This window comes from Primulina huaijiensis, unplaced genomic scaffold, assembly GCF_012295235.1.
Source record: "Primulina huaijiensis isolate GDHJ02 unplaced genomic scaffold, ASM1229523v2 scaffold26229_ERROPOS72855+, whole genome shotgun sequence".
Classification (NCBI taxonomy): Eukaryota; Viridiplantae; Streptophyta; class Magnoliopsida; order Lamiales; family Gesneriaceae; genus Primulina; species Primulina huaijiensis.
In genome coordinates this window covers 88000-114074 of record NW_027356350.1, presented here as the reverse complement: position 1 = coordinate 114074, position 26075 = coordinate 88000, and the positions used below count along the sequence as shown (strand labels likewise).

The 26075-nt window shown below is 35.1% G+C and overlaps 1 protein-coding gene, 1 long non-coding RNA gene and 1 pseudogene across 7 annotated transcripts; 1 reads left to right on the top strand and 2 right to left on the bottom strand.

The window, feature by feature from the left end:
* Positions 1-12: 12 nt before the first annotated feature.
* Positions 13-5149, bottom strand: LOC140967684 (chaperone protein dnaJ 15-like). 6 transcript variants are annotated; one of them, XM_073428386.1, is made up of 13 exons: positions 4958-5149; positions 4825-4860; positions 4367-4611; positions 3354-3477; positions 3087-3169; positions 2878-2989; positions 2678-2782; positions 2485-2535; positions 2010-2099; positions 1813-1921; positions 1541-1689; positions 1391-1444; positions 13-483 (listed from the first exon to the last, which is right to left on the bottom strand). In XM_073428386.1, the coding sequence occupies exons 3-13, from the start codon at positions 4492-4494 to the stop codon at positions 250-252; spliced, it is 1239 nt and encodes a 412-aa protein (XP_073284487.1). In that variant the 5' UTR covers positions 4495-4611; positions 4825-4860; positions 4958-5149; the 3' UTR covers positions 13-249. The 6 variants fall into 6 exon arrangements, with proteins under 6 accessions (XP_073284487.1, XP_073284485.1, XP_073284486.1 ...); XM_073428384.1 differs by having other exon boundaries at positions 4825-4857; XM_073428385.1 differs by lacking the exon at positions 4825-4860.
* A 2147-nt stretch (positions 5150-7296) lies between these two features.
* LOC140967702 (uncharacterized) lies at positions 7297-10414 on the bottom strand. Its single transcript, XR_012173618.1, has 3 exons — positions 10160-10414; positions 9860-9987; positions 7297-9490 (listed from the first exon to the last, which is right to left on the bottom strand). It is a non-coding gene; the product is annotated as an uncharacterized lncRNA (long non-coding RNA).
* A 474-nt stretch (positions 10415-10888) lies between these two features.
* Positions 10889-18342, top strand: LOC140967680 (lysine--tRNA ligase, cytoplasmic-like; annotated as a pseudogene).
* The last annotated feature ends 7733 nt before the right edge of the window (positions 18343-26075 follow it).

The window sequence follows — 26075 nt, the reverse complement described above, 5'->3', positions numbered from 1 at the left end:
ACAGATTAAGATCAGTGAGACGGTCTCACATGAGACCCACTCATCCAAGAATAGGATATCTACTTACAAAAGCATCTGCATATTTCAAAATTATACAGAAATAATATCGCAAAGGAACGACCTGCAAAAACCCAAAGGGATCGAGCATTTAACACCGGAGCCTTCTATAGACAGCAAAGTACAACCGGAGAATCTTGCGAGCAAGAGATAACTACAAACTCAGGGATCAAGCATAATTTATGACCAGTCTCATAACTTTTTATCGGATCCCTTTAGGTTAAGATTGAACCATTTCTTCTTCGAAGATTTGTCCTTTGAATCTGAACTTCCCTCTTCCCCTGGACTCTCGGATTTATAATCATCAGCTAGAAATTTACTGCTGCTTCCATTACTAAAATGGCCACTCCCACTAGATAAGGAAACAGATCTCGCTGTGGTAAAAGCTGCATGGATGCCATCTCGCTGTTTTAGCAGCTCGTCAACCTGTTCACAAGTAGCATCGAAGGTAAGAATCAATTAAATATTTGAGGCAAAAGCTACCGCAAAGAAGGTGGGATCAGCGTGTTGGTGACATATCCTTTTAACACTTACTCAACCAAGTCAGATAAACAAAATAGAAATTTGAAAAGGAAATCCTTTTGAGAATTAATATAATGATAAGAACAAAATAGAAATTTGAAAAGGAAATCCTATTGAGAATTAATATAATGATAAGAAAATTGGCTAACAGAGATATTTCCCAAGCCAACTGCTGCTACTGTGGACCAAGCCGAAGGACTGCTCCTCTAACACTCCTCATCGCCCGAAAAAAGGAGAGGAAAAGTACATCTTGCATCTCTGAACAGTCTCACCCATGTAAGCAGCCAAAAATATTGTTCTCGCTGGACACAGCTTACCAGGGGCTGAATGCAAGCAGGAAATACAAGCTAATGGCTGGGAATTTATAGAAGGTAAAGGATTGCCCCTAACTTGCAACTGTTTTTCAATCAAAAGTCTCAGTTTGATCTCTTCACTTTAAAATCAGAATTGACCAGCAATAAGAACCTCATCATCTAGGACGTCCTTTCTTTTTGTACCACTGTCTACGAGTTTCAATATATGTGCACTAGTCAAATTGACAGTAATAACAGGGTCTGGTAATAGTAAGTATAAATTGACTTTAGAAACACCTAGTATAACTGGAGTAAGAGGCTGACTAGATAAGTCAAAAATAAAAGAAATGTTCGAATTCCATTACAGAAATTGGTTTCACAAGATATTGCTCTTTTTGACCTATCTCAGTGACGTATTTATCCATGCTCGTTAATAAAAAAATTCTGTGGAGTCAAAGGAGTTTAATAAGCTCTAAGAGCAGGAACAGAAGAAAAGATTCCTTCTGAAGCCAACTTACAGATTGCTTTTCCTGGCTATATCTATTGGTGACTTCTTGGAATTGTGCCAATGCCTGAAAACAAAGAAAGACAGAGATGTGACAAAGACATGCATGCGCAACCAGTATTACAAAATTCATAATAAAACAGGGCTGGAGAAGAAGGAACACCTTCCTATATTCTGCCTCAAATTGGCGCAGCTCATTTCTCTTTCTCAAAATCTGAGCTTCAACATCCTTGAGGTTATGAGTTGTATCCTCATATGACTTTGCACATAGAGCCTCAATTATGTAGGAAGCAGGTTTAAAGAAGTTATCTCCTGCAACAACATGCAAAATGTCAGTCCGTGAAGGAATTTTAAGCCACCTTCAAGCAATCATTAGCATTTAGTCGATATGACAAAAAGTTCTACATATTTGCATTTGTTATAAAAAGCCCAGACCATAAACAGCGAATATGTGAGTGCCAGCTTTTAGTTCTGAGACCTCACAAGGCTGAAGTCCATCAAGCCTTTTAAAGAAAGCAGCTTCTGGATCCTTAGCCATTGCCAACTACACCAATAAAACAGTTGTACTAATAAACAAAATAAACGGTGCAAAACTCTTGATTGGGAAAAAGTAGAGAAAATAACTCACGCACCGCATTTATAGTCGAATCCATTCTGTACACCTGGAAATGCAGGAAATACATTCCAGCTGAAGTATTCTTGCCTGTCTTCTCACTATCTTCCTGTGAATGTTCATAACAGTAGCAAAAGTTCATAAAACAAGGACTGCCTATTCAATTGAGCATGTTTCTAAAATTTACTCAGCATTCTAACCAAATGCAAACAAATAATTATTAGGTATAAAGATAGCTCACATAGAACTGATACAATTTGAAAAGAAGCACGTGTCAAGTATCACAATAAATGTAATAAAATCCAATTCTCCACATATCCGACCTCAAGTAGCTTAACAACCATTCAACTCATTATTTAAGTGACCTTCGAATTGTTTGAAAGATATAAGAGAAATCAATCTCAAGCTAAAGGAGCTAAACAAGGAACTTTTCCTAACAAAAGCAGATTCCATGTTTCTACCAGTGAGAGGACTGGGAAAATAAATTAAATTACCTGCAAGGCCAACCCATATCCCCCGTTTGCATCTTGTTCAAAGAATAAAAGCTGAAAATAAATGTCAAAAGGAACTATTAGAATTGAACTCCAGTCCCTCCATTTCGAGGAACAAAAAGAATAATGTTTCTCTACAAATTAGAAAGATATAAGGATGAGTTGAGCTGAATATGGGTAAAAGAAGTATCTCCACCTTAAATTTACTTTGAGATGCTGAAGTCACTCTAACTACAATTCCAGCCTCTGCTTGTTCGTCATCAATGCTTACACTATAGAAGTGAGCACACTGCTTTTCTACCTGATTTTAGACAAAAGGAGAAATCTATTAACCAATCCATAAAATAACAGAAACACAACTAACATTTTTTCTACGCAGTTAGGGGAGGCATGTACTTTGCCGCTGACTGAACTTCCAATTGGAAGTGGTTTAACCGTTACAGTGCCATTCAAAGCCTCTTCAAGAACATTAGCAGATACTGTTGTCTTGATAGGGACACCAAGCTTGCTAACCAAATAAAGATATTCGAACAACTTACAAATTAGTCACAAAGTATAATATATTAACGACTTAGTCTAAATTAGAAAAGAAGTATAAATATAACCTGAATAAAGCTGCAAACATTGTGTTCACAGTTCCAAGGTTGGACAAATCAATCTCCATATCCATTCCCTCAGCGTCAAGGGCCTAATAAGATCAATGACAGATGCTACTATAATTAGAAAACTCTTATTCAAGCAGTAACAAACATAATATTGAAATTCATATCCATTCAACAAAACACAGCATAAGCTTAAACATATCAAATCAGGGAAAAAAAACAATTAAGTCTGCAAAACAAAATGGGATAACAGAGAAGAAAGTAGTGTACCTCAAAACCTGACTTATCATACTGCCTCTTCTTCTCTGGATCAGATAAGATGCTATATGAATATGCAACTTCCTTGAAGTGTTCCGAAGCTTCAGGATTGCTTGTATTCTTGTCTGGATGATACCTGTAGATTTCTAGGATTATTCCTTAACCCGACAAAGAGAACTTCTAGAGTCTAGACATCGGTTTTTCTGCTATTTACCTGGGCAGATATTCTATGTATGTCGGCATACAAGGGGACCTTAGCAATAATAGACTTGTACACATTTTTCTATATAGACCTCAATAGATGGTATTACATGTGGGACAACTTGTTTTTTATGGAGTGAGGCTTATTTTTAGAATTTTTTTTTGTAAAGGTCTATTCTTGCAAATCATCAGTGTAAAAGGCCGGCAAAAATAGACTATTGACTTGAAATAGAGAAGTAGTATTCTCAAACTCATAATTACACAAAAATTCATTGCAGCCATCCCCACACGAATACAGGACATAATGAACAAAAAAATAAAATAAAAAGCAGACTCCATATTAGTTCACAAAACACTTCGTGGTTCATTAAAGATGGAAATCATTTGTTAGCATTGAGCAAGACAACTCAGCCGCAAAACTCCTCACCAAGAGAAAACTAATTACAATCCAATGGTCCAAAATCAAGACTAGGGAGTGGAGCAGACTGTGCAACCAAATTCATTATTAGTCCTAAAATATATCCTCAAACTGCAAAAAACAATTGAATGAAAAAATAAGATCTGACACCTCCATTCAAAACCACAAAGCCCATTAAGAACAATGGATTTTCCAATCAATCTCTACCTCAAGTAATAACATAAAGACACCAACAACCGTGAAAAACAAATGATTAGAAACTAAATAACAAACCAAATACCCCCAAGATTCATTAAACTCCAAGCGCAGACTTGGAGACTTTCCACATAAGTGGCCATACAAGAAGGAACGCTGACATATAGTAAACGTAAATCGAATAAAAAGAAAAGGCAACAGAAAAACTTACTTGAGAGCAAGCTTTCTATAAGCAGTCTTAATCTCCTGATCAGATGCATCCCTTGACACGCAAAGCACCTCGTATGGGTCCTTTCTGAGTGCAGGTGCGGACGGCCCCTCCTTTTTTGAACCCCCCATTTACTTATCTCTGAAAATTCACCTTCTTTACTGTATTTTATCTTTCCCTTTGAAAAGTCCCCTTCTTTCCCACCCAAACCTTTGCCTCCTATGATACTGATTCCGCCTTTTATCTATCTGAACATCATTCCCCCCAAAAACTTAAATCAGCAAGCCGAAAAAAAAAATCAAACAAATGAAAACAAGCGAAATCTTATCGAGCAAGGAGCTAGCAAAGGGAAGTAAATTAAAGCCATGGACCGATTTGTTAATTTTTAAGAAATTAATGCAAGATTACAGATAATAAAATATTGATTCGACATCAGTAAAGGAAAACTCATGATACGGTACCTGCTCGTAAGATCTGTTGACAATAAATCCAAACTGCTAATACAAAAAATCAACAACTCAGCAAGTTAGAACAAATAAAAAACAAAGAAGAGACCCCCACGTAAATTAAGAAGCTAGGACTTCAAGAAATTACATGGATATGCGAATTAGGTCAAAAAGAAGGATGCTTTACAAGCTGAGCGTCAGTTGGGACCAACGAGAAGCTGCATAACATTTCACTTTCTTCCTGAAATTATTTGAAGTTCCCAAATTTACAGTTAGCACCAAAAGAAGATTTGATGCTGTCATATTGTTCCGGTTGGGTCGAATATCTGTTTGGATCACCTCACGTTCATTTCAATTTTCATAAAATTATTGTTTTTTTTTTTTTTACAAAAATCTAAAAAAATCATCGTTCTTTTGTTTTTGTTTTTGTTTTTTCCATGATGTTAGTGCACAACGAGTAAACCTACGATTTATTGCTAAATAATATTTTTGTGTTATAAATAATAATTAATCCGATTTACTATTTTACATTTCAAATTGAATTAATTATTAAGAAAAACCATTAGAGCTGACATGGACAAATAAAGTGAAGAATTTTTATTTTTTTACATAATTATATTTATTTGAATTTTTTATATAATATATATATTTATAGAATTTTATTCAAAGAACATTAATTACAAACCTGTGTACGAAGAATGGATAACAGGTTTTAAAATAAACTAGAAAAGGAACTTTAAGTGCTCCTCTTCTAAGTTACAACGATCACAGAAATTATGTTCTACACAAGAACCGTTCCGGTACAATGCGAAAATAACCCTTTACGAACAAATTATGTGGAGCAATTAGCATCTTGTTCAACCTTTGATTACCCTTGTGCTGTAAGATCCACACATAAGCCACATTTGTGATACATCCAATGAAATGGTGCAGTTCCTTTTCTTTTGCAGACTCGCCGTCATTGCATAATATATTCTGCACGTAGAAGTGAATTTTCTTGGTCATTTACAAAAATAAACGGCGTGAATAAAGTAAAAGTGTAGGATTTTCGAAGCTCACTTGACGTCGATTTCTGTATTCTTCTAGCAAGATCTCAGAACATCAAGTATGCCAAAATAGACCTGAATAAGAGAAAGGGGTCTATCAACAAATAAAAGATACCAAAGTAATGGGAGAATTATAGGCCGGTGGTTAGAAAATACATCAATCCATGCTACTCATATTATCACTAAAGAATGTATTTGATCAAGTATCTCTACTACTTTAATAATTTTTCAATTTTCAATCATATATAATATAAATTTGGACTACTTGAGATACAGTCCTTTAATAATTTGATCGAAACACAATCTCAGGAAATTTCACGTTAACATCAACACCATCATGAAGAATGATGAATCCATTCAAAGATGTGATATAGTTCAACAGAGTCCACTCTCGCTTAATACCGAGACTCAACCCAAAATCATCAAGCAATGATTCAGAATAAGTTAAATCTTTTGAAGAAAGAGCACATTCTTACTGACATGTCTCCCACAGACTTGCTGCATATGGGGTAGACGTGATGAGTGCAAGCATATGCCTGAGATGAGAATAAAATGTTCAGCATTTCTATAGATAAACTATATAAGAAAAATCAGATGAATACTAAAGCAGATAAACAAACCTGAAAACAAGCAGAATGGAAGCAATGACCACAGGGCAGAGCCCTCATAGTTGCACTTGATGTAAATAAAAAATCACAACAAATGGAGCAATTGGTCTGAAGACCTTTCTCTGTGCACTTATGGTCCAGCAGCCCCATTCCCAAGCAACAATTGCAGGTCATGCAATGAAAGAAGTCTATATGTTGCGTTTTTCCGCTCGCAAGCGCACGGTTGTCAAGTTTTAATATATGTAAGTAAAGTATCGTTCTCACGAGAAGTGTGTATGTAAAAATATATCAGTGCTTGTAATTAAAATAGTCACGACTTTATTTAGAAAACACAACAAAATGTTTGGTTTACTTCAAATCAATTAATTGCAAATAAATATTAATCTAATCACCGAATCGAGAAAATATCAAAGAGAGAAAATATCTAGAGGAGTGATTTCATTAAGTTTCTACGATAATTATTCCCGGTTGCATTTATATTCATGAATTTCGATTATTTAATGGCCAAGAACACTTAATTATTTTATTCTTTCTTTCCCAAATGACGAATAAATTGTATCATTCAAAATTTGACCCAAACATTCCTAATAAAAATCTAATGTTCAAATGTCAAATGCAAACGATATTCTTACCTAGGCCTGGCTAAATTTATACGCCTTCCGAACGATATAAACATTCAACGATGTATTTCTAATGATCTATAATCTTATTTCCTCTCCCGAGTTGTAGAATTAATCAGACAACAAACAATTTATGGCCAGTAAATTACACGCGATTAAAAGCAAAGAAACACAATTAAATCCAAAAGAAATTCAATTATATAAAGAACCGAGTCAAAATTATCGTATCAACAAAACTACGTCATCCTCTAGAATGGAAAAATTAGTTCATACTGAAATCTAAACAAAAACAAAGCATGTTTGAAGGTTTAGACATCGCAACACAAGGAAATAAAGGTGAAGGAATCAGATAACAAATCAGAAGTGGTGTTTCTATCCACAGATTCGTCGTTTTTCGTCTTCATGATCGATATTGTCGCTCCAATTCTTCTTTTCCAGCGTGTGCTCTCGTCTCTCACGTGAATTCTCTCAAGAAAACGGCTCTCGCTTTTTTTTGTGACCTAGTGTTCCTTCTTATTCCGCAAGTCCGCTGAAATTCGGATTTTTCACGCCTCTTGCACGCGGTTGCGCGTGATTCGGCGCTACCGCACGCAAGCTCCTGGTCTATTGTGTTTGCCCTGCTGCAATTCTGGCCTTCTTTGCTGCAATGCTTGCGCGGCTGCGCTTGTTCTCACGCGAGAGCACGCGAGACTCTGCTCTTCTTGCATCCTTATGCTTCTTGTACACCTTTTTCTCAATTCCTATATCGACATTCAACAAAACCAAAAAAACACATAATTCCGTTCGAAAACTAACATAATTCAAAATGGATTCTTGCATAAATTAACTGCAAATCTTGCTCACCCCTAATGTAAATACTGGACTTTAAGAAGTTCACTCTCAACTCAGCCATATCTCCAAACTCATTCAAACATTTCATAACCATAGACACACTATGTACATCACCACGAGATAGGAGTAACAAATCATCTGCGTATGCTAAATGCGTTATGTGTAGGTTATTGCATTTTGGATGAAAGCCAAACGAGTTGGCTCGACATACGTTTGAGTAACCGAGAAAGTACTTCAAAACAAAGAGCAAATAAGAATGGAGATAGCGAATCACCTTGTCTGAGTCCTCTCTTGCTTTCAAAGTACCCATAATATCGCCCATTAAGTGTAATAGAATACGATGCCGTAGAGACATTCCATTATCCATTCAACAAATTTGGTAGGGAAGTTCAGAAAAGTAAGTACCTCATGTAGGAAGTCCCAGTCCACTGTATCATAAACTTTTTGCATATCAACTTTTAAGGTGCACCGAGAAGAGTCACACTTACGAGCATACTTTCTTAAAAATTCTTGTGCAAGATGTATGTTATCCACAATAGACCTACCCTTCATGAAAGGTGCATGTGCCTCATCAACTAAACCGCCAATGACTTTCCTCAATCTCTCAACTAGGATTTTGGAGATGATTTTGTAGAATAATGTGCAACATGATATTGGACGATAGTGGTGAACCGATGATGCATCTACAGATTTAGGCACCAATGCAATAATAGAATGGTTCTACTGTCTCAAGATGCGCCCACTAACAAAGAATTCTTGTACTACTTCAAAGACATCTCTACCAACCGTATTCCATGCCTTCTTGAAGAAGAAATAGCCAAATCCATCCGGGCCAGGGGCTTTGTCATTATCAGTATCAAATAGTGCTAAACGGACTTCTTCAATGGTGACTGAATCCGTTAGATATTGCCAATTTGCAGCTGAAACACACGACGCATCTGATATGTTTTCTCGCTGTACATTACTTCGTGCCACCTTGCATCCCAACAACCCCTTGAAATGATCAATGAACTGCTGCGCAACTTCATCAATATCTGAAGTAGTTTCACCATCCTGTTTCTGAATTGCAACCACCGATTTCCTCTTGTTGTTCCTTTTAATGAGATCATGAAAGAATTTGATACATCTATCCCCTTTCTTTATTTATTCACATTTTGTTTTATGTGCAAGAAACAATCTTCCTGCTTCCATTAATAGTTCATCATCCCTTCTGATTTCCTTGTACCCATCCGCCATTATTCCCGTATTGAGCATCGAAGTCTGTAAATTTTCAAGCCTCTCTCTAGCTGCCTTCGCCCGCACTGATATGTTAACATGATTCCTTCAAACCCAACCAATTATCCAAATGTTACCTATCCATCGAATGATCATTGACTTCATCATGGTAGAATCTGCAAGTAAACAATTTTCCGCAGCAAGCAGCACGATGCTTGCAGTTTCTTTTGTAATGTTCACATCCAAATTTTTTTTTTTATCTGGATCACGAAAGGAAGGGGAACAACAAAGAAAATCTTCACTATATTGTGCTTCACCGCTTTTGGCTTGTGAATTTTTTTGCTGGGAAGCTATACACCGACTAAATAAAAGATGATAATTGGACTAAGAATTTCGTAACACCAAGTCAAGAACAACGGAAAAAAAGTAGTGTGTGTAACTATATTAATGAACAATACAAACTGTAATAAATAATAATAATAAAAAATTCTTAATAGCAGAAATAAAAACAATTTGGAAATAAGCTTATATGACACGAACTAAACAATATCGACTTTCTGTAACTGAGCACTACCAGAAAAAGAAACAAATCAAACAGCCCAATAAATGGGATGAACACCAAACAATCTGAAAAATATAGAGTTTCCTGAATGTGAAACTCAAAGCTATTGACACAAATAATAACTTGGGATCTAACATGAATCATTGAAAATAGTAAGCAAGTAGAAACCTGGTCATTAGATTTTGTATAAGGTACGCCTTTCTTCTTGGATCAAGGGTTGAATCGATCACGAGAACTTTCCTAATCTCCGCTTCAAGCTCATTTTGATTCATCCAAAAGATATCTTTCCAGCCAGGCTTAAAATTATAATCACTTAATTAGATCCATGGACTCGTGCATCTCGTATTCTCAAAATAGTTTCAAAACTTAATGCGTGCAAGTGGTTAAAATATGTATTTTGCTAGGAGAAACAAATTGCCGGCTGAATCAAAAAGCACAAGAGGGAAGAGGTTTATGCACCATAAATACCTTACGAGATACTATTCTCTGGTGTCGATACCTGTGAAGATTCAGCAGCAGTCCCTTCAATTCCCACCATTCATCAAGCCACTCACTGAACATTGTGTTCTTGGTGGCATGCTTCCATGTGTCAATCATTCTATTTTGCTCATCCTGAGTAAGAGCAGATGTTACACATGGCAACATTTTTATGATAAACAAAATTTCTTTCAAGTGCAAACATGGTTCACGCCCACAAACTCTTCTTCGTCCAGAGTATTAATGTTTGCCCCCAAAAAAGGCATTGTGGCTATTGTTTATGGTGGACAAATACATCATTTCAGAAAACAGCAATGTGGTAAATTTTTATGGACTAGTGGAATCCATTAGGAAATCACATTTTAAAGTTTTGGACACAATGCAGGCCAACCATTAGGGAGGCCTGGCACGGGGATGCCGCCGTCGCCACCACTTCAAAGAAATGCCAGAAAATTGAACTCCTTAACGTTTCCATGAATCGGAAAATAGATGCATAAATAATCCAACTCTATCCTCAAAGAACGAGGAGAGTTTCTTATTTATTAACTCTTCAAAAAAACAAAAAAAAATTTATCCAAGAATTTTGCACTTTTGATTCGAGAAGGCTTAATCTCACGTGATTTGGAAATCACAGCTAAAAGCCCATAAAAAATAATTCCAACTTGTCGGGATTCTATTAAAGCCCAACCCAATCTGTTTATAACATAAGAGGAAGCGAAGCCCAATTCTTGTCTCTCGTAAAGGAAACATATGTTCCCCGGGGTTTTAGAATCCCAGTGACACCAGTCTTCTCTGAGTTACATTTTTCTGCCGCATTCCTGAACTTCCGAAATGGTATTTATCCTCTATTTTTATCGTACAACGCTTTGTTTGTATGTGATTTTATTGATTGAGGTGTCGAATTTCAGACTTAAATTTCGGGCCTGGTTTCACTAATTTTTGTCGTTTTTTCGTGATTTTTTTTTACCAAGGATTCTGGTGTCTGTTCATATTTTTCAGTCTGAAGGAGAATGTTTTTAAACGGATCACATCTAGGTGGAGGCTGTCTTGCAATCCATGCCCATTTGTTCTGATTTATGAATTGTTTACATGTGCATTTTTATCAACAACCAAATTTAAAACTAGCAAGGAAAAAAAGTAGCACAGTACTTGTGAACCGGCAAAAGGTGAACAATTTTCTGTGGACGGGGGAAGTATATATTTTTGCATTTGGTGATGAATCTATTGTGAAGCTATAAGGCATATACACATTGATTCTTTATAGTTGAACGTGTAAATTTACATGATTAGTGGATCTTGTAGAATTTTTGGGTTAATTTGATAAGTTTATCTTGTGGGTTTTGCTGGTTGTTTTAATATGCTTTAGATTCATGTAAATTTATATATTTTATATATGTTGAAACGCTATGTAGTGTGTTTACTTACAATAATTTTTCGTATTATTTTAAAAAAAGAGGGTTTCATATTTTCTTGTTGCTTTATCAATTTGGAATTCATGGAAGCTGTTATTGTGATCGGTTAAATCTTTTGTGAAAATGACATATATATTTTTCGCTTTTCCTCCAACCACTCGGTACATTTTTTTGTATTCGAATGAAACCAATTATACTATGATTGAATGTCATCTTTAATCCGTTGGCTTCCAGTAAATATTTTTGTGTTTATCTAGTCATTAGTCATGACGAATTTGGCATAAATATCAGGCCTCTGCCAAGCCAAAACAACAGGCAAAGAAATCTGCTGCTGCAGAAGATGAGGGCATGGATCCAACGGTAAGCCTCTTCCCGTAAGCCTAGTATCTTATTTTCATTTATAGTTGCGTTCTTTTGCCTTTTTCCTGTCTCATATCACCTATATGGCATTGGAATGGGAATTATTTTGTTTCTATACCAAGACAATCTTGACTTTTCACTGAATCCAATGTTTGAACACTTACAGCAATATTTTGAAACTAGACTGAGGTTTCTTGCTGCTCAGAAGGAAAGTGGAAGCAATCCGTATCCTCACAAGTTTGAAGCTAAATTGACTATCCCTGAATATGTAGAGAGACATAAAAGTTTAAATAATGGAGATCATCTCGAGGATGTCGAAGAAAGCATAGCTGGTACTAGAAATTCTATACATGATTTATTTTGATGCTATAATAGTTTGTTACTTTTGATTAATATTATAGATGTTTGAAAGGGCGGCTTATGAACAAACTTTCATCATCATCAAAACTATTCTTTTATGATTTGCATGGTGGCGGTGCTAAAGTTCAAGTTATGGCTGATGCAAGGTAGTTGCGTATCTTATTTTGGTTACAGAAGTAGTGGTGTGGATATGGATCCCTTCTATTGAGTCCCCAACTCTTTGCTGTTATTGCCAATTTTATTCGTCAAACTATTGATGCTATTACTTTGATACTTCAACCTTGTTTTTATAGTTGCGAAGCTCGTTTTTCAATCTACTTAATATGGTAGAGCTACTAATGTCATCTACGATATATTATAAGATATTTCATGTGACAAAGTCAAATATGTCGCTGAATGCTATCATATTCAGCATGCTGAATTTTGTATTTCTTTCAGCCAATTCCAGAGCTGTGATTACTTGAATTACTAATTGTGTGTGAAGAATTATTTTTCTGTCTTAGAAGCTCTGTACAAAGGAAATGTTTTCATGAATATCTCCAGATTTGTGTAAATTAGTTTCTTATTTTTTTTAAAAAAAAATTAGGTTTGTATGTTGATTATGTTTTCTTCCTTTATTTCCTCTGGGTTCCAGTTTCCTGTTATACATTAAGAAAAGCAAATGAAAATGAACTGTTTGCTATTTTGCTCTTTTGAGAAAAGCTGGTGTAACTTCCAATAAGGTCATACTGGTTTGGTTAGGAGATGCTATGACGACGGTGCTGGAGAACCCATGCTGTATTTCTTTGCTTGAATGTCCATATTTTTGTTTGTGGCATAAATATCGTCTTTCAGCATCTGCATAACTGTTCGTGCAGGAAATCTGAGTTAGATGAGGAAGAGTTTTCTAGATTTCACTCGTCTGTGAAGCGAGGGGATATTGTTGGTATCATTGGGTTTCCCGGTTTGTGGCATTTGTAACTTGCATACTTCTCTAACAAATATGGTGAGGACAAAGTACATTAATAGAAGAGTGTCTTCATTAAAAAAATATTAACTTCAGAAAAAAAATTGATTTAAAATTATTTCTTGAAAGCTGAACTTAAATTTTACGAGAATGGATTGTTAGGTAAAAACTTTCCTTTCATGGAATTTTAATTCAGGTGTGCAATTGAAGGCATTTCCATAGCTGCTGCATTTTTTAAATATGCTGTTCACTCTGTGAGTGAGTTTACATCTTTTATTACAAATTTTAGGCCTTGAAATTAATGTTTATGTTGTTTCGTATGGCATGTGATGCCTGTATGGAAGGATAATTCATTGTAAACTATTTGTTCTCCCTGGGTGTTATGTGGTCACTGTTATTTTAGGCAGAGTGTTTGACATTTAATGGTATGATTTTACAGTCTCTTGTGAAGTGATTGATTATCTTAGTTTTGGATATACTTTTCCGTTTCTTCACGTAATTTTCTCTATCTCAGAAGTCTCCTCTTATGTTATTTCATTTTTTAGGTAAAAGTAAAAGGGGAGAGCTGAGCATTTTTCCAAAAACATTTGTTGTTCTTTCTCATTGTCTACATATGATGCCACGACCAAAAATGGGAACTGGTTCTGACAATGCTAAGGTGACACTGATTTTTTTTAGTCAGCTGACTGATTACATGCATTTGTTGAACATTCTGCTCTGGATAGATAACTGATATTTGGGTCCCAGGGAGTGGTAGAAATCTCGAGGCCTATACATTGAAGGATCAGGTATTGAACAAACCTATCGATTTTTTGGACGTCCATATAACTGATTTTTTTAAAGTTTGCCAACATATGCACCAAATCCTACGTGTCTCAGAATCCAGAAACTATATCTTTGGAATCCAACTAATGCACCACTGGTCCAATGACTGGATCATGTACTTGCTTATTGGAGCAGGAGTCTCTGGCAGACAAGTTAGTGTAGCACGTATGGATGATGGACTACTGGATAGTTTTATGGTCATAAACAGCACTTGTTTCTCTTCAATTTCATGGCAGAGCCGGAAATCTCTAGGCTGTGGTTATAACTTGATTTTCCTGTCATCACTGCTTACCTTCTTGGGACTTTCTCTCTGATTTATATTTTAGTAACACTATTTTGGATAACTTTTAATCATCTTTTTCCAGGTTTTTAACCACAGAGCATTCCATATAAAAGTGGCACATAGATAAACAATGATTCACATAAAACTTTGAGATTTTTATTGGAGAATTAGTTGATCTATTTACTACTAATTAATAATTAACGTGAAAAGAACTTATAATCCAAAAAACTTTATCAACTTGATATCTTTCGTGATATGGAGCAGCTAACTATTTTTTTTCCAATACTTCATAGTAAGGTTAATGGAAAAAAGAATGTTTCTGAACTAAGTATTATAACACTAGTACTTGGACCTATCTTAAATGTTCAGTGGGTACACTGGATTCCATATTTTTTAAGTTCTTTTGCACCTTATATTTACACTTCCCAACACCTGTTTAATTCTCTTTTCTTTGCGTGCATCCAGTGATTTCTGTGAGTGAACTTAAATGCATTTGATTATATGTGTCCTATGTGAAATCTGTTTATGATTAGTGGAAAATTTCATACTAGGAAACTCGGCACGGTCAGCGTTTTTTGGATTTGATGCTAAACATGGAGGTTCGGGAAATATTTAAGACCAGGTCCAAAATTATTTCTTACATCAGAACTTTTCTTGATAAACTAGATTTTTTGGAGGCAAGTCAATCCAGAGTTGCCTTAGTCTAAAATATGTTTAATCACTAGCCCAGACCGGTTATATGCTTTAACTCAAAACTGTTATTTCCTGCTTTTTATGTTCCTGTTTTAAGGTTGAAACACCCATGATGAACATGATTGCTGGGGGAGCTGCTGCCCGGCCATTTGTGACCCACCACAATGATCTTAGCATGAAGCTTTATATGCGTATTGCACCTGAACTATTTCTCAAGGAGTTGGTCGTCGGTGGCTTAGACTGTGTATAAAAAAATTGGTTAACAATTTAGGAACGAGGGAATTGACTTAACTCACAATCCTGAGTTTACTACATGTGAGTTTTACACGGCATTTGCGGATTATGAGGAGTTGATGAAGCTGACTGAAGAAATGCTCAGTGGTAAGTGGCAGACATTGGCTATAAGTTTGATTCAACGAAAATGTTTCTTCTGTCTTGGAATTTTATGAATGAATTTCATGTGACAGGGATGATCAAAGAAATTACCGGTGGCTATAAAATTAAATATCACGCCAATGGCTTGGATACAAGTCCCATTGAGATTGACTTCACTCCTCCCTTCAGGTTTCTTGTAATGCATGTTCATTTGCATACTGTGCATTTCCATATTGATGGCATTTAAGTAGCAACATTCTTTTTTGCTCGTGCAGGAGAATCGATATGATAGATGAATTAGAGAAGGTGGCTAACCTTAGCATACCCAAGGACCTCTCCAGTGAAGAAGCCAACAAATATTTGGCGGGTGCATGTTCAAAATTTGATATCAAATGTCCCCCTCCTCAAACAACTACTAGATTGTTAGACAAAGTAAGATATTTTTTTTTCTCTTCTCTTTAAATTTACATGATCAAGAGAGAAGAATAATTATTGTTCTCATATGGACTTGCTTTTCTAGGGTTTGCTAATACCTTCGCGGTGATCGTAACTTGTGAATTTAAGTGTGACGTCGTTATCACTTTCATGTCACCCTGTTCAAGTAAATTTTGAATCAAATTAATCTCTGAAGACTTGAGCGATACATGGAAAATAACGCAATGCCTCTTGGATGCTTGTAAATATCCATTGATATATTCCTCTCTTCTGTCCTTCATTGCCTTAGCGATCTCTCTCTCTCTCTCACCAACTGTTCTAAACTTTTATAAAAGTACAGCTTGTGGGGCATTTTCTTGAGGAGACTTGTACGAACCCCGCTTTTATCATCAATCATCCAGAGATTATGAGTCCCTTGGCAAAATGGCATAGGTCAAAACCAGGCCTAACTGAAATATTTGAGTTGTTCATCAACAAGCATGAAGTAAATGTTATCATGAGTTATCTTATTGTTCTGTTTCTTCTTCTCTATTTATTTTCTTAGGGCTTTCACTCCTGAGTTACCCGTGTTCCAATATCTCATTCTTAATTTGACAGCTTTGCAATGCATACACTGAGTTGAATGATCCTGTTATACAACGCCAGCGTTTTGCTGACCAACTCAAGGTATTGATAGTGATGAAGCCTTAATTTTTTGTAAAGTTGGCTATAATAGGATTCCCAAAGAGTTTTTATTGTTAAACTAGGACCGCCAATCGGGTGATGATGAAGCAACGGCCTTGGATGAAACGTTTTGCACTGCTCTTGAATATGGGTTACCTCCAACTGGTGGTTGGGGATTGGGTATCGATAGACTCACAATGCTGTTGACCGACTCACAGAACATTAAGGTTAGTGGTGCCACCTCGTCCAAGATAGATAATTTGTTTTTTGACTTATCTTAATTTAACTTGTTACTCATCACCCTATACACTCTCTCCCCCACCATTTTAAATCGTTCACTTGATCACTACGAACAGGAAGTTTTGCTTTTTCCAGCAATGAAACCCCAAGACGAACCTTTAACCAAAGAAAGGTACAAATTTAGCTCTCTCAACTTTTATTATTCCATCTCTTTATTCTTTTATGTTGTTTATTTGTCATCTCCGTTTTGATCCTACCTCGCTTACATTTTGTCCTTCAGCTGTAATTTTATACAGCTGGTCAAATGATAAGTGGGTAAAAGCCTGCTGTATATCATCACATATTTAATTATATCAACAATTTGTAATTTCCACAAATTTATTTGCCAGTAATACAAAATCCCAGGATGAACCGCAGCTTTCTCAAGGTACAATCTATTATAATCTGTAATTTAATATTTTTAATGAGAGCAATGAAATTTGAGTTTCCCTTGAGAGTTTATTCATTTGTATAGCTAACCTTATTATTTGCACAATTGCAGCACTTGAAAAGATCGTTGCTCTATCTTAAGAACAAAGGACAGTTACACGGCAAGAAAAAGGCTAGACAATTCTAAGTTTTGTGAAAGCGCTGGTGCATGCATTCCATGTACGGGGATTCCAGATGATAGAAGAATGAAATTTGCTATTACTTTTTCTAAAAATGGTACCTCGGCTCACCTGAAAATACATCTATTTTTCTCTGTACTTCGACTAGATTTATAATGAAAAACTGATAAGATGTTTCATTATTAATTGGATAAACAAGAGGGACAAAAGGGACCTTTGGATGTGGAATCGATATCGGGAATATGCAACTTGCAGCTGTTTGTAAGCACAAGTCCAGTAGAAAGGAGTCATTAAATGACAATGAGATGGATTTATAATTTAAAAAGAAGTTGCCATAATTTGTCAAGTTTTCGATTCTTTCAGAATATTTTGTTGGAAATGAGTTGAAGAATGTTGGTAGATTTTCTTTTCATGTCTCCCTCACCAACTGTTATATTTGTCTCGAGTTTTTTGTCATTCGGATCAAACTCGCTGTTCATAGTCGGGTCCAAACTGTCTTAATATTGATAAGTGCGAAACAGAGATGATAGCTTTAACGAAATATCGAAGTATTAAGTCCAAGCTGAGAAGAAGGCTCTCTTATCACCACTTTCCTCTTAACTTTTGTACCAGCGGCATAGACAAGGACAATGCTTCTTTTTTTTTTCCTATTCTTTTTCCTCGTTTTTTGTATAAAAAATACAAGCTCCCTCTACCACTCCATAGCTGGTTCAAGACAATAAACTTGTCTCCAATCTTATACTACCAGGGAGAAGCAAATTATTTATCACATTTCTCATTGCCACAACCATACCAAGATACAAAACACAACACAGAACACGAACCAACGCTATTACACAGCTCATAATACAAGCATAACAAATCATTATACATAAAGCATACCACCTAGTCCGTACATCACAGTGGGACAGGATTTTGCCAGAGGGATGGAGAGCCAAATAATTAGGTTGACACTTGAAAACCGGAAATCTTAATTTAGCATCTGGGAAATGGTGTGCGGCATATTTTGGACACCTTTTTCGCGCCAGGGGACTTGATAAACTTCTGGAGGTTGGGATTTTTCATGTACTGGCAGAGGCAAGGCCTCTGTTCCTTTATCTTGGAGCAGCATAGGCGGCTTGGAGTGGCGGAAGACGCGATTGCACTTGCGCATGGGCTGAGCTGCAGAGGGTTGCAAGTCACTGCACTTGTAACCTCAACTCTTCCAAGCAGTAGCGCAAGTACTGCTGCACAAACTGCAAGGTATGCTACTTTGGTTTTCATGACTTAAACTTGTGTGTGGATGTGAGGGAGGAGAGATCTGTGGGAGAACATTTGGTTCGCTCTTTAATTTATAGACGAATGCAGCGCTTAAAAGTTATTATGTGCTGAAAGAAAGGGACACATGTTGGCTCGTATATATTTTATTTATATGTTGTTATTGTATATACTTTCTTACAAAATTTATGTAAATTTACTTTATTTTTTAATAAAACTTATTTTGTAAAATATATTCAATCTAATATAGCAAATATTTGTATCGTTAACTGAAATCTAAACAAATTATGGTTGCGCACGCACATATATACCTTCTTTCTGTATTATTTGACTTCATGCTGTCACTAGTGGAATCATGACTCAAGCGTCTCACCACATGACTATATTAATAATACTTTTTGACCTATTTTCTTTCGGTTTTGTTTGTGGGATTCAGAATTGTTTCACTTATTTTTTTTCCCCATCAATTTTACCCTTGTATGAATGTGGAGAATTAATTTTCAGATTTTTCATGGCACAATTATGTTTTCGATCATATTTCATATACATGTGAAATAAATGGCACATATTGGTTAAAGAACTCTAAATTTTTGTTTTAAAATATGATATAAAATCATGATATATGTTAAAATTATAATGGTGAAGACTTTATAGGCACAGGCTATGGTCACGCTTATAAATCATGATCTATAATGTGGTGCACTATCATTTTCTCAAGGCCCTCATCATACAATACTAATGGGGTGACTAATCATTGGAATAAAGCGGTGAATTCTTTGTATTTTTATATTGTTCTAATAATTCTCTAAATAAGGATTTCTTGGTTATAAAAACTAAAACATATATTTTATTTTTAAAAAAATTTATTTTGTAAATGCACATTTTCCAACCTTTGGTTTTCTTTTCTTTTCTTTTTTTTTTTTTTTAAAATGCAACCTTTGGTTTTCTATTTATTACAAAAGGTATGAGTTTATTATCACTGTATATACAAGAATATTGAGAAATTCTGGACCAACTAGGGCAATCATGTGATATAATGTGGAAGGCATGCGCTGGTTTCTAATAATAACCACGCCATTCCTTTTTCCAACTTTTTCATTAGTCTTTGTCCCAAATTCTTTCAACTCTAAAGTCTAAATTTTCTTTTTTCATATAATTTAATTTTGGATATCCGTGATGACATGGATAATGGTCTATCTTAAGATATTTTACCAATTATTTATTTGCTCTAAGATAATTATAAAATCTCGAATCTTTGTTCATGCTCAAATTTCTATCTTCACCTGAACGATTTTGAATTTTATTTTCTTTGGTCTATGCTACCTCTTAGATACATGCTTATTATTATATAAATACATGTGTGCGCTCGCATGTACGTGTGGGTTATTTACATATGAACGCTGTGCTGATAGATTTGACTTTCTAAATCTATATATCTAAAACAAACTATCAAGATGGGAAGATACCGGCTGCAAGTTGGGACTTGAGGCGGCGTCCGATGCCAGAAGGCCTCCGAACCCATCAAAAAGTGGACCTGGAATCGGCGATTGAAGTGGTTGTGGAGGGAATCCAGAGTCAGGCATGCTCCGTGTTACTGAAGAAAACAGCCCATCGCTATTATAGGATATCCCTGGATGAGTCGAGGGATTAATACCAGGAATGATACCGCCGCAATTCGCCATTAATATTGAATCGGATGAGTTATCTTCCCCGACTGGAAAATTATGAGTTGGGATTAGTAATCCATCCATCATCATCATCTGCTGATAACCGAGCACGGCCAAATGAAGTTGAAGGGTTTTGATGTATTCAATGGCCTTATCCAGAACTGAAGCTGCACTCAACTATTTTAAACACAAAACCCACAATTCCAATCAATATTTAACGACTAACACACACACACACACACACACACACACACACACACACGGACTTTGAAAGATGACGACTAAATATATTTTAAAGAATAAAACTTACTATTTTTGTAACAATAATTAGATTTCTAGAAAATTATCACACGTATATATATATTAGCTAGTTGGTCCGCCCCTGTTCTTGAATTAGAATACTATTAGACAAGCTTACTGACTTTGTGTGAGGAGTTGGGTAATAATTCTTCAAGGGTTTTCATTCTCTCAGCAATCCGTCCTCTTCGTTTCTGTTAAATTCAGAGTGATTATTTTTCAGTGATAGCTTATTAATCCGTAAGAAAACAGAGTATTACATAATATAGGTACGTAGAGAGTTGGCAAATTAAAGAATGACAGCCTTGATTAATTCATTCATCAAGAATAATTCAACCGGTCAGCAATAATCAAGACATGAGCTATAGTTAATAATTGATCCAGCTTCACTTTTATATATGCTATTCATTAATGACTGCACATATACACAGATGTTTATAGAATAACAAATCTTTGAAGAAATATTGTTTTAGCTTCTTTTTCTAAAAAAAAAATTACAAAATTCTCGTAGTTATCACCTACTTATTTTTTTAAAAAAAACTGTGAAATTGTTATTATTAAAAGTATAATAGATAGAATTTAGAAGTACTGGGAAAAAATACTATTTGTCTCTATTATGGGAAAAGTTTTATTAACAAATAGTAGAGTAGCACGTGTCAAGAAAAAAGAGGGTGCCAAGTAATTATGCTCACCCTTTCACACGTGTTGCGGTTTACCAGTTCTTTGCCCTTTCTCTTCTTGTTTCTGGCTTCTCCTCCACATTCCGCCATCGCTACAGAACCAATGGTGAGTTCTTCTGCAGCAGGTGTAACATGCAGCCTCGAATTTGAATGACTTCCCGTCTGGGTTTCTTCTAAGCTCGTGTAAGGCGTCGAATTTTGCGGTTCCGCAGGCGGTGGAGGTGGCTGATGCCATGATATACCCTGCAATGGAGATAAACTTGAAGTGGACTCAAAGTCCCAACAGGGAAAATAATTGTAAGGATTCATTTTCTTGGAGAGTGAGATTAAATTGGATATCTGATTCTGGCATAGCAAGTGTTCATGCATGCATTCGGAGACTTTGGAATTGTTGGTTTATATAAAGAAAACGGCTGCCTAGGTTCTCATGAACACCGACTTCAGAGAGATGACGGGGAAAGGCGTGACACGCATCCACGTGGCGTCTCTTGCATGGAAACAAAGTTTATTTTTCTGAAGAAAAAGATAAAATGAAACAAAATCTAGGGTTTGAAATTTATTATATATATAGAATTTAAATATTCGAATTTTTTTTATATCAAAAAAAATTCATTCAGACAAGTTGATTTAAAAAAAGGTACTTAAACGGTAATATAATGAAGTCTTGCGTGTCGAGTGCTTTGTGATATATACTTTTGTGAATGAATTTGCCTTACAATGGTCGTCGGGAGTATTTTTATCCATCGTCTACAACTAAAAAATTGTTATAGCTGGATGTTGGCATGTCCACAATGTCTATGTTAACATTTTTTGGTACTATATCATCATTTTTCGATGACACGTCTATACTACATAGAAAAGAAGTGTACAATCGGAAANTTGTTTCTGATTGCTCATCTTCGCGATATCAAAACATATATTATCTTGTAAATAATTGTCTTGTTGATTGAAAAATAGTTTTGTTTCTAGATGGTAATATTTATTAAGTACTTATATGTATAATTGTGATTTAGTAAGGAAAAAATTAGATTAGGTTTTGTTTAACCTTGTTGTTCGATTTTTGTTTCCATTAGGTGTTTGAAGGTTAAATAAATTAAAAATGAAAGAAGGTCAAAAATTAAAAAGAATATTTGATCCATATATGTTATATATCAAATTAATTAACTAACCCTAAAAAGTACTAGTTTATAATATCTAGAGCTCACAATTCATATATGAGTTAATTAATTAAAAATCCCCAATTAAAAATGTTTAATTTTTTATTATGCAGCTAGGATATATAGTTAATTTCATGAATTAAGCACATGATTGATATAAATATATATATATATAATTTGTTTAAAAGATATCAGATTAGACACAAAATCAAAATTGCAAATTTTACTAGTGATCTAATAGTGCGTGGATGATAGATACGGAATTTTGTCCTTATAATGACATTCAAAAGTTTTAACATCGTCATCTCACGTGAAGTCGCCATAAACTTGACCTGCCCCGTGTGATCGGGTAAAAACAAGCTTTCTTTACATCTTTAATGCACGTATGGGAAATGGGAATTGCTTCTTTGTTCACGATTGATTGGAAAGCCCAAAAGCTGACAGAATCTGGAGTTAACTCAGCAATTCAATGAATACTCGTGTCAATAATATGTCAAACCGATACCAAAATAATACGTCATTCCATGCATTATCACTTATGCTGCAAAGAACAAGACATTGTTCTTGAAAAACAAAAATAAGGCCTAGATGTAAAAATAATAAAGCAGGGCAGGGTTTGTAAAAGAGGGACAGTTGAATTTTTTGTGTTTCAAAAAAATCGAGTACATTTATTTTATAAAAAAGAATAAAATAGATGAGAGTTGATATTTACCCTTAATTTCTTATTATCTACAATTCACTTTATATGTAAGATATATTTCAAATTTATTCATAAATAAAGTACACATAATAAAAAAATAGAATGTAAATTTCAATTCATGAGATAACCAATTTTATTACCACAAAGGGTTGTCCCTTTTTGTGTCACATCTCATTCCCAAAATTCTTGGTTAGGAAATCTACATCATCATTTTGCCAAACATTATTGTTCAATTTTTACATCACATTTTGACCATTTATTAATTACTGTCCATATGTTTAAAAACAGAAACTATAAACAAAATCAAATTCAATCCAAGGTGAAAGGAGAGTTGTCAGCATTGTGTCCTGCCAACTTTTTTCACAAATTTTTCTTAATAATTGTAAAACTTTTGTATATAAATAATATTGATATTTAAAATATAAATGTTTATTAACGAACTCCTGGAGCCTAAATTTATAATGTCTATCCTTCTCATGTTTTCATCATTCTTCTAGTCCCAAGAACACACAAATTAACTTCCTTCATTTTTTTTTCCAGATTCAATCATGCCCCTCCTATCAAACAGTGATGAACACGAAACACTGATCCGAAAACCCAAAAACCATAAGAAAACAGCTTCATCATCTTCAAAGCCCAAATCTCATTCCACTTCCATAATCTCCAACATGAACGAGCCAACTGAATCAAGAAACACATTCACTAAAAAACCCAGGAAGAATAACAAGTTCTAATTTTTTGCAAAACCCAAAGGTCTGGGATGTAAGTAGGCTTCAGCCTCTTCGTCTCCTGTATCGGCGAAGCACATAAGAAACAAGAACCCGCATAGGAGAAAAATGTCTTCGAGTAACCGAAGAAATCCTGCAGATGTATCCTACGTATGCTGCACTCCTCCAGGAGTTGGTATTGCTTCTGATTTTGTACCCAGACGTGGTGGAAACACTACTCGGAATACTGATCACCGAAAGGTATATATTGTTTTTGGAAAGGAGGTATTATTTTATGAATATGAAGAGATATATCGGCTGTTAAAATTTGTTGTCCATGGGTCTTCCTTCTCACTAGCTCTCGAGTTTTTAATTTTTTTATGTACTCTCGTTGACATATACTCAAATTCATTTATGAGTGAATTATGAGTCCCATTTTTTACTGGGAGTTTCAGAGATTAACTCTGTGTTCTTTCCTTTCAGTGCCCCTTTGTATGCAAGTAGTATAGAATGTAAGTAATCATGACATTTATCTTTTTAACTGAAGTTGAATTCATTAGGGCACCCACAATACCCATGTCATCCAAATATTTTTCACCACCAAATATTCACAATTGTGTTCTCTTGATTTGTGTGCCAAATTAATAACCGGTTACAATTTGTAATCGGTTATTCATATTTTTTTTTCATTTTTTTAATATCTTTTAATTAAACTTTCTAATTTTAATAATCATTTTAATATTTTTTTAAATATTCAAAAAATATTTTTTTAATAGTCAACACCGTTAATCATTTTAATAATTTTTTTTATTTTTTTATAAATTAGTTATTCAAAAATAATCATTATAAACTTTCTAATTTTATATTTGAATAAAAATTACATATTAAATAATAGATTAAATTAATTAAAGTGGTGAAATAATTTTTTTATAAAATTGTAAGTTATTTTAGTTAAATGAAAGTAAACTATTAATTAAAGTGACAGTGTGACCAATAAATATTTGGTTGATGTGATATTTGATTGTGAAATTTGAGATATTTAAATAGTGAAATATTTGATTGATGATGTGGATCATGTGGCCTACAAATATTTGGAGAAAATATATTTACTATTGTGGTTGGCCTTATGCCACAACTAGGAGCTGCTGGATTTGAGTGATGGAATTGGGAATGTCGGCATCGGTTTGAAACAAGAAGAGATATCTAATTTCTTAAGGGAATTCAGGCCCTCCAATTCTCAAGACAAAGATTGGAGATGTAACGTTTGCCAAGTGAGCGCTTTCTTTTTTAACTCGAATCTGCTTGCTTACTCGAGTCTTTTCACTCAACAAAAAAAGATGCAAAGAAAAATAACTATGAAACCAGAACTTAGGATAAATTGTTTGTTTGTGCAGGAGAAATGTGTTGGTCCCACTTGCGGTAATTCGAGATAATAAAACCCGAAAATAAAGAATAAACTGGACACCGATATTTACGTGGAAAACCCCTAAAAATTATTAGGGTAAAAACCACGGGCAAGATGAAAGAATTTCCACTATAATATTTTGTGGTGTACAACCCACTCACTATGTTTCCAAAGAGAACACACACTCTCTTAATACAGGAGAACAAACACCTCACAAGTATTATAGAACTAAGCACTCAAATGCTATTAGATGAGAGAAAACTCGAAGAAGAAATGATTTCAGAATGAAGGGGGAGCTCTATTTATAGAGCCTCCTGTCAGTGTGAAAACGCGTGTATAACGCGTTATTCGTCTGAACGCTTCCGTCACAATAGCACACACTTGTTGACTTCTTTGCCGACAAAATGCAGTGAGACTGAAGATAAAAGAATACTGGAGTTTGGACACCATCATCACTTACAATGCATAAAGCAATGACTCCTGCAGAAAAATTCATGCTCAGTTCTCAAAGCTGCCGCGATTAAAGCTAACAAATGGTAACTGATACCCCATAAGGATCCGGGTCATAGATGACCCGGGAAGATAGTTGGATAGTCCAAATTAGAGCCAACGTACATTGTACTTTCTTGAAAACCCGGGCACTTTTTCTCCACCCGGGTAATCACCCAAAATCCCGGGCCCTCGGACATACACCCGTGTACCTTACCACCCGGGCCACATCGAGAATTGCACTATACTCAAGTATGAGTAATATAGGCGGTCTAATATGTCAGAACCATTTGGACTTGGAGTGTCCAAGAAGTCGTCAGAAGCTATAATTTGGAGTGTCCAAGAAGT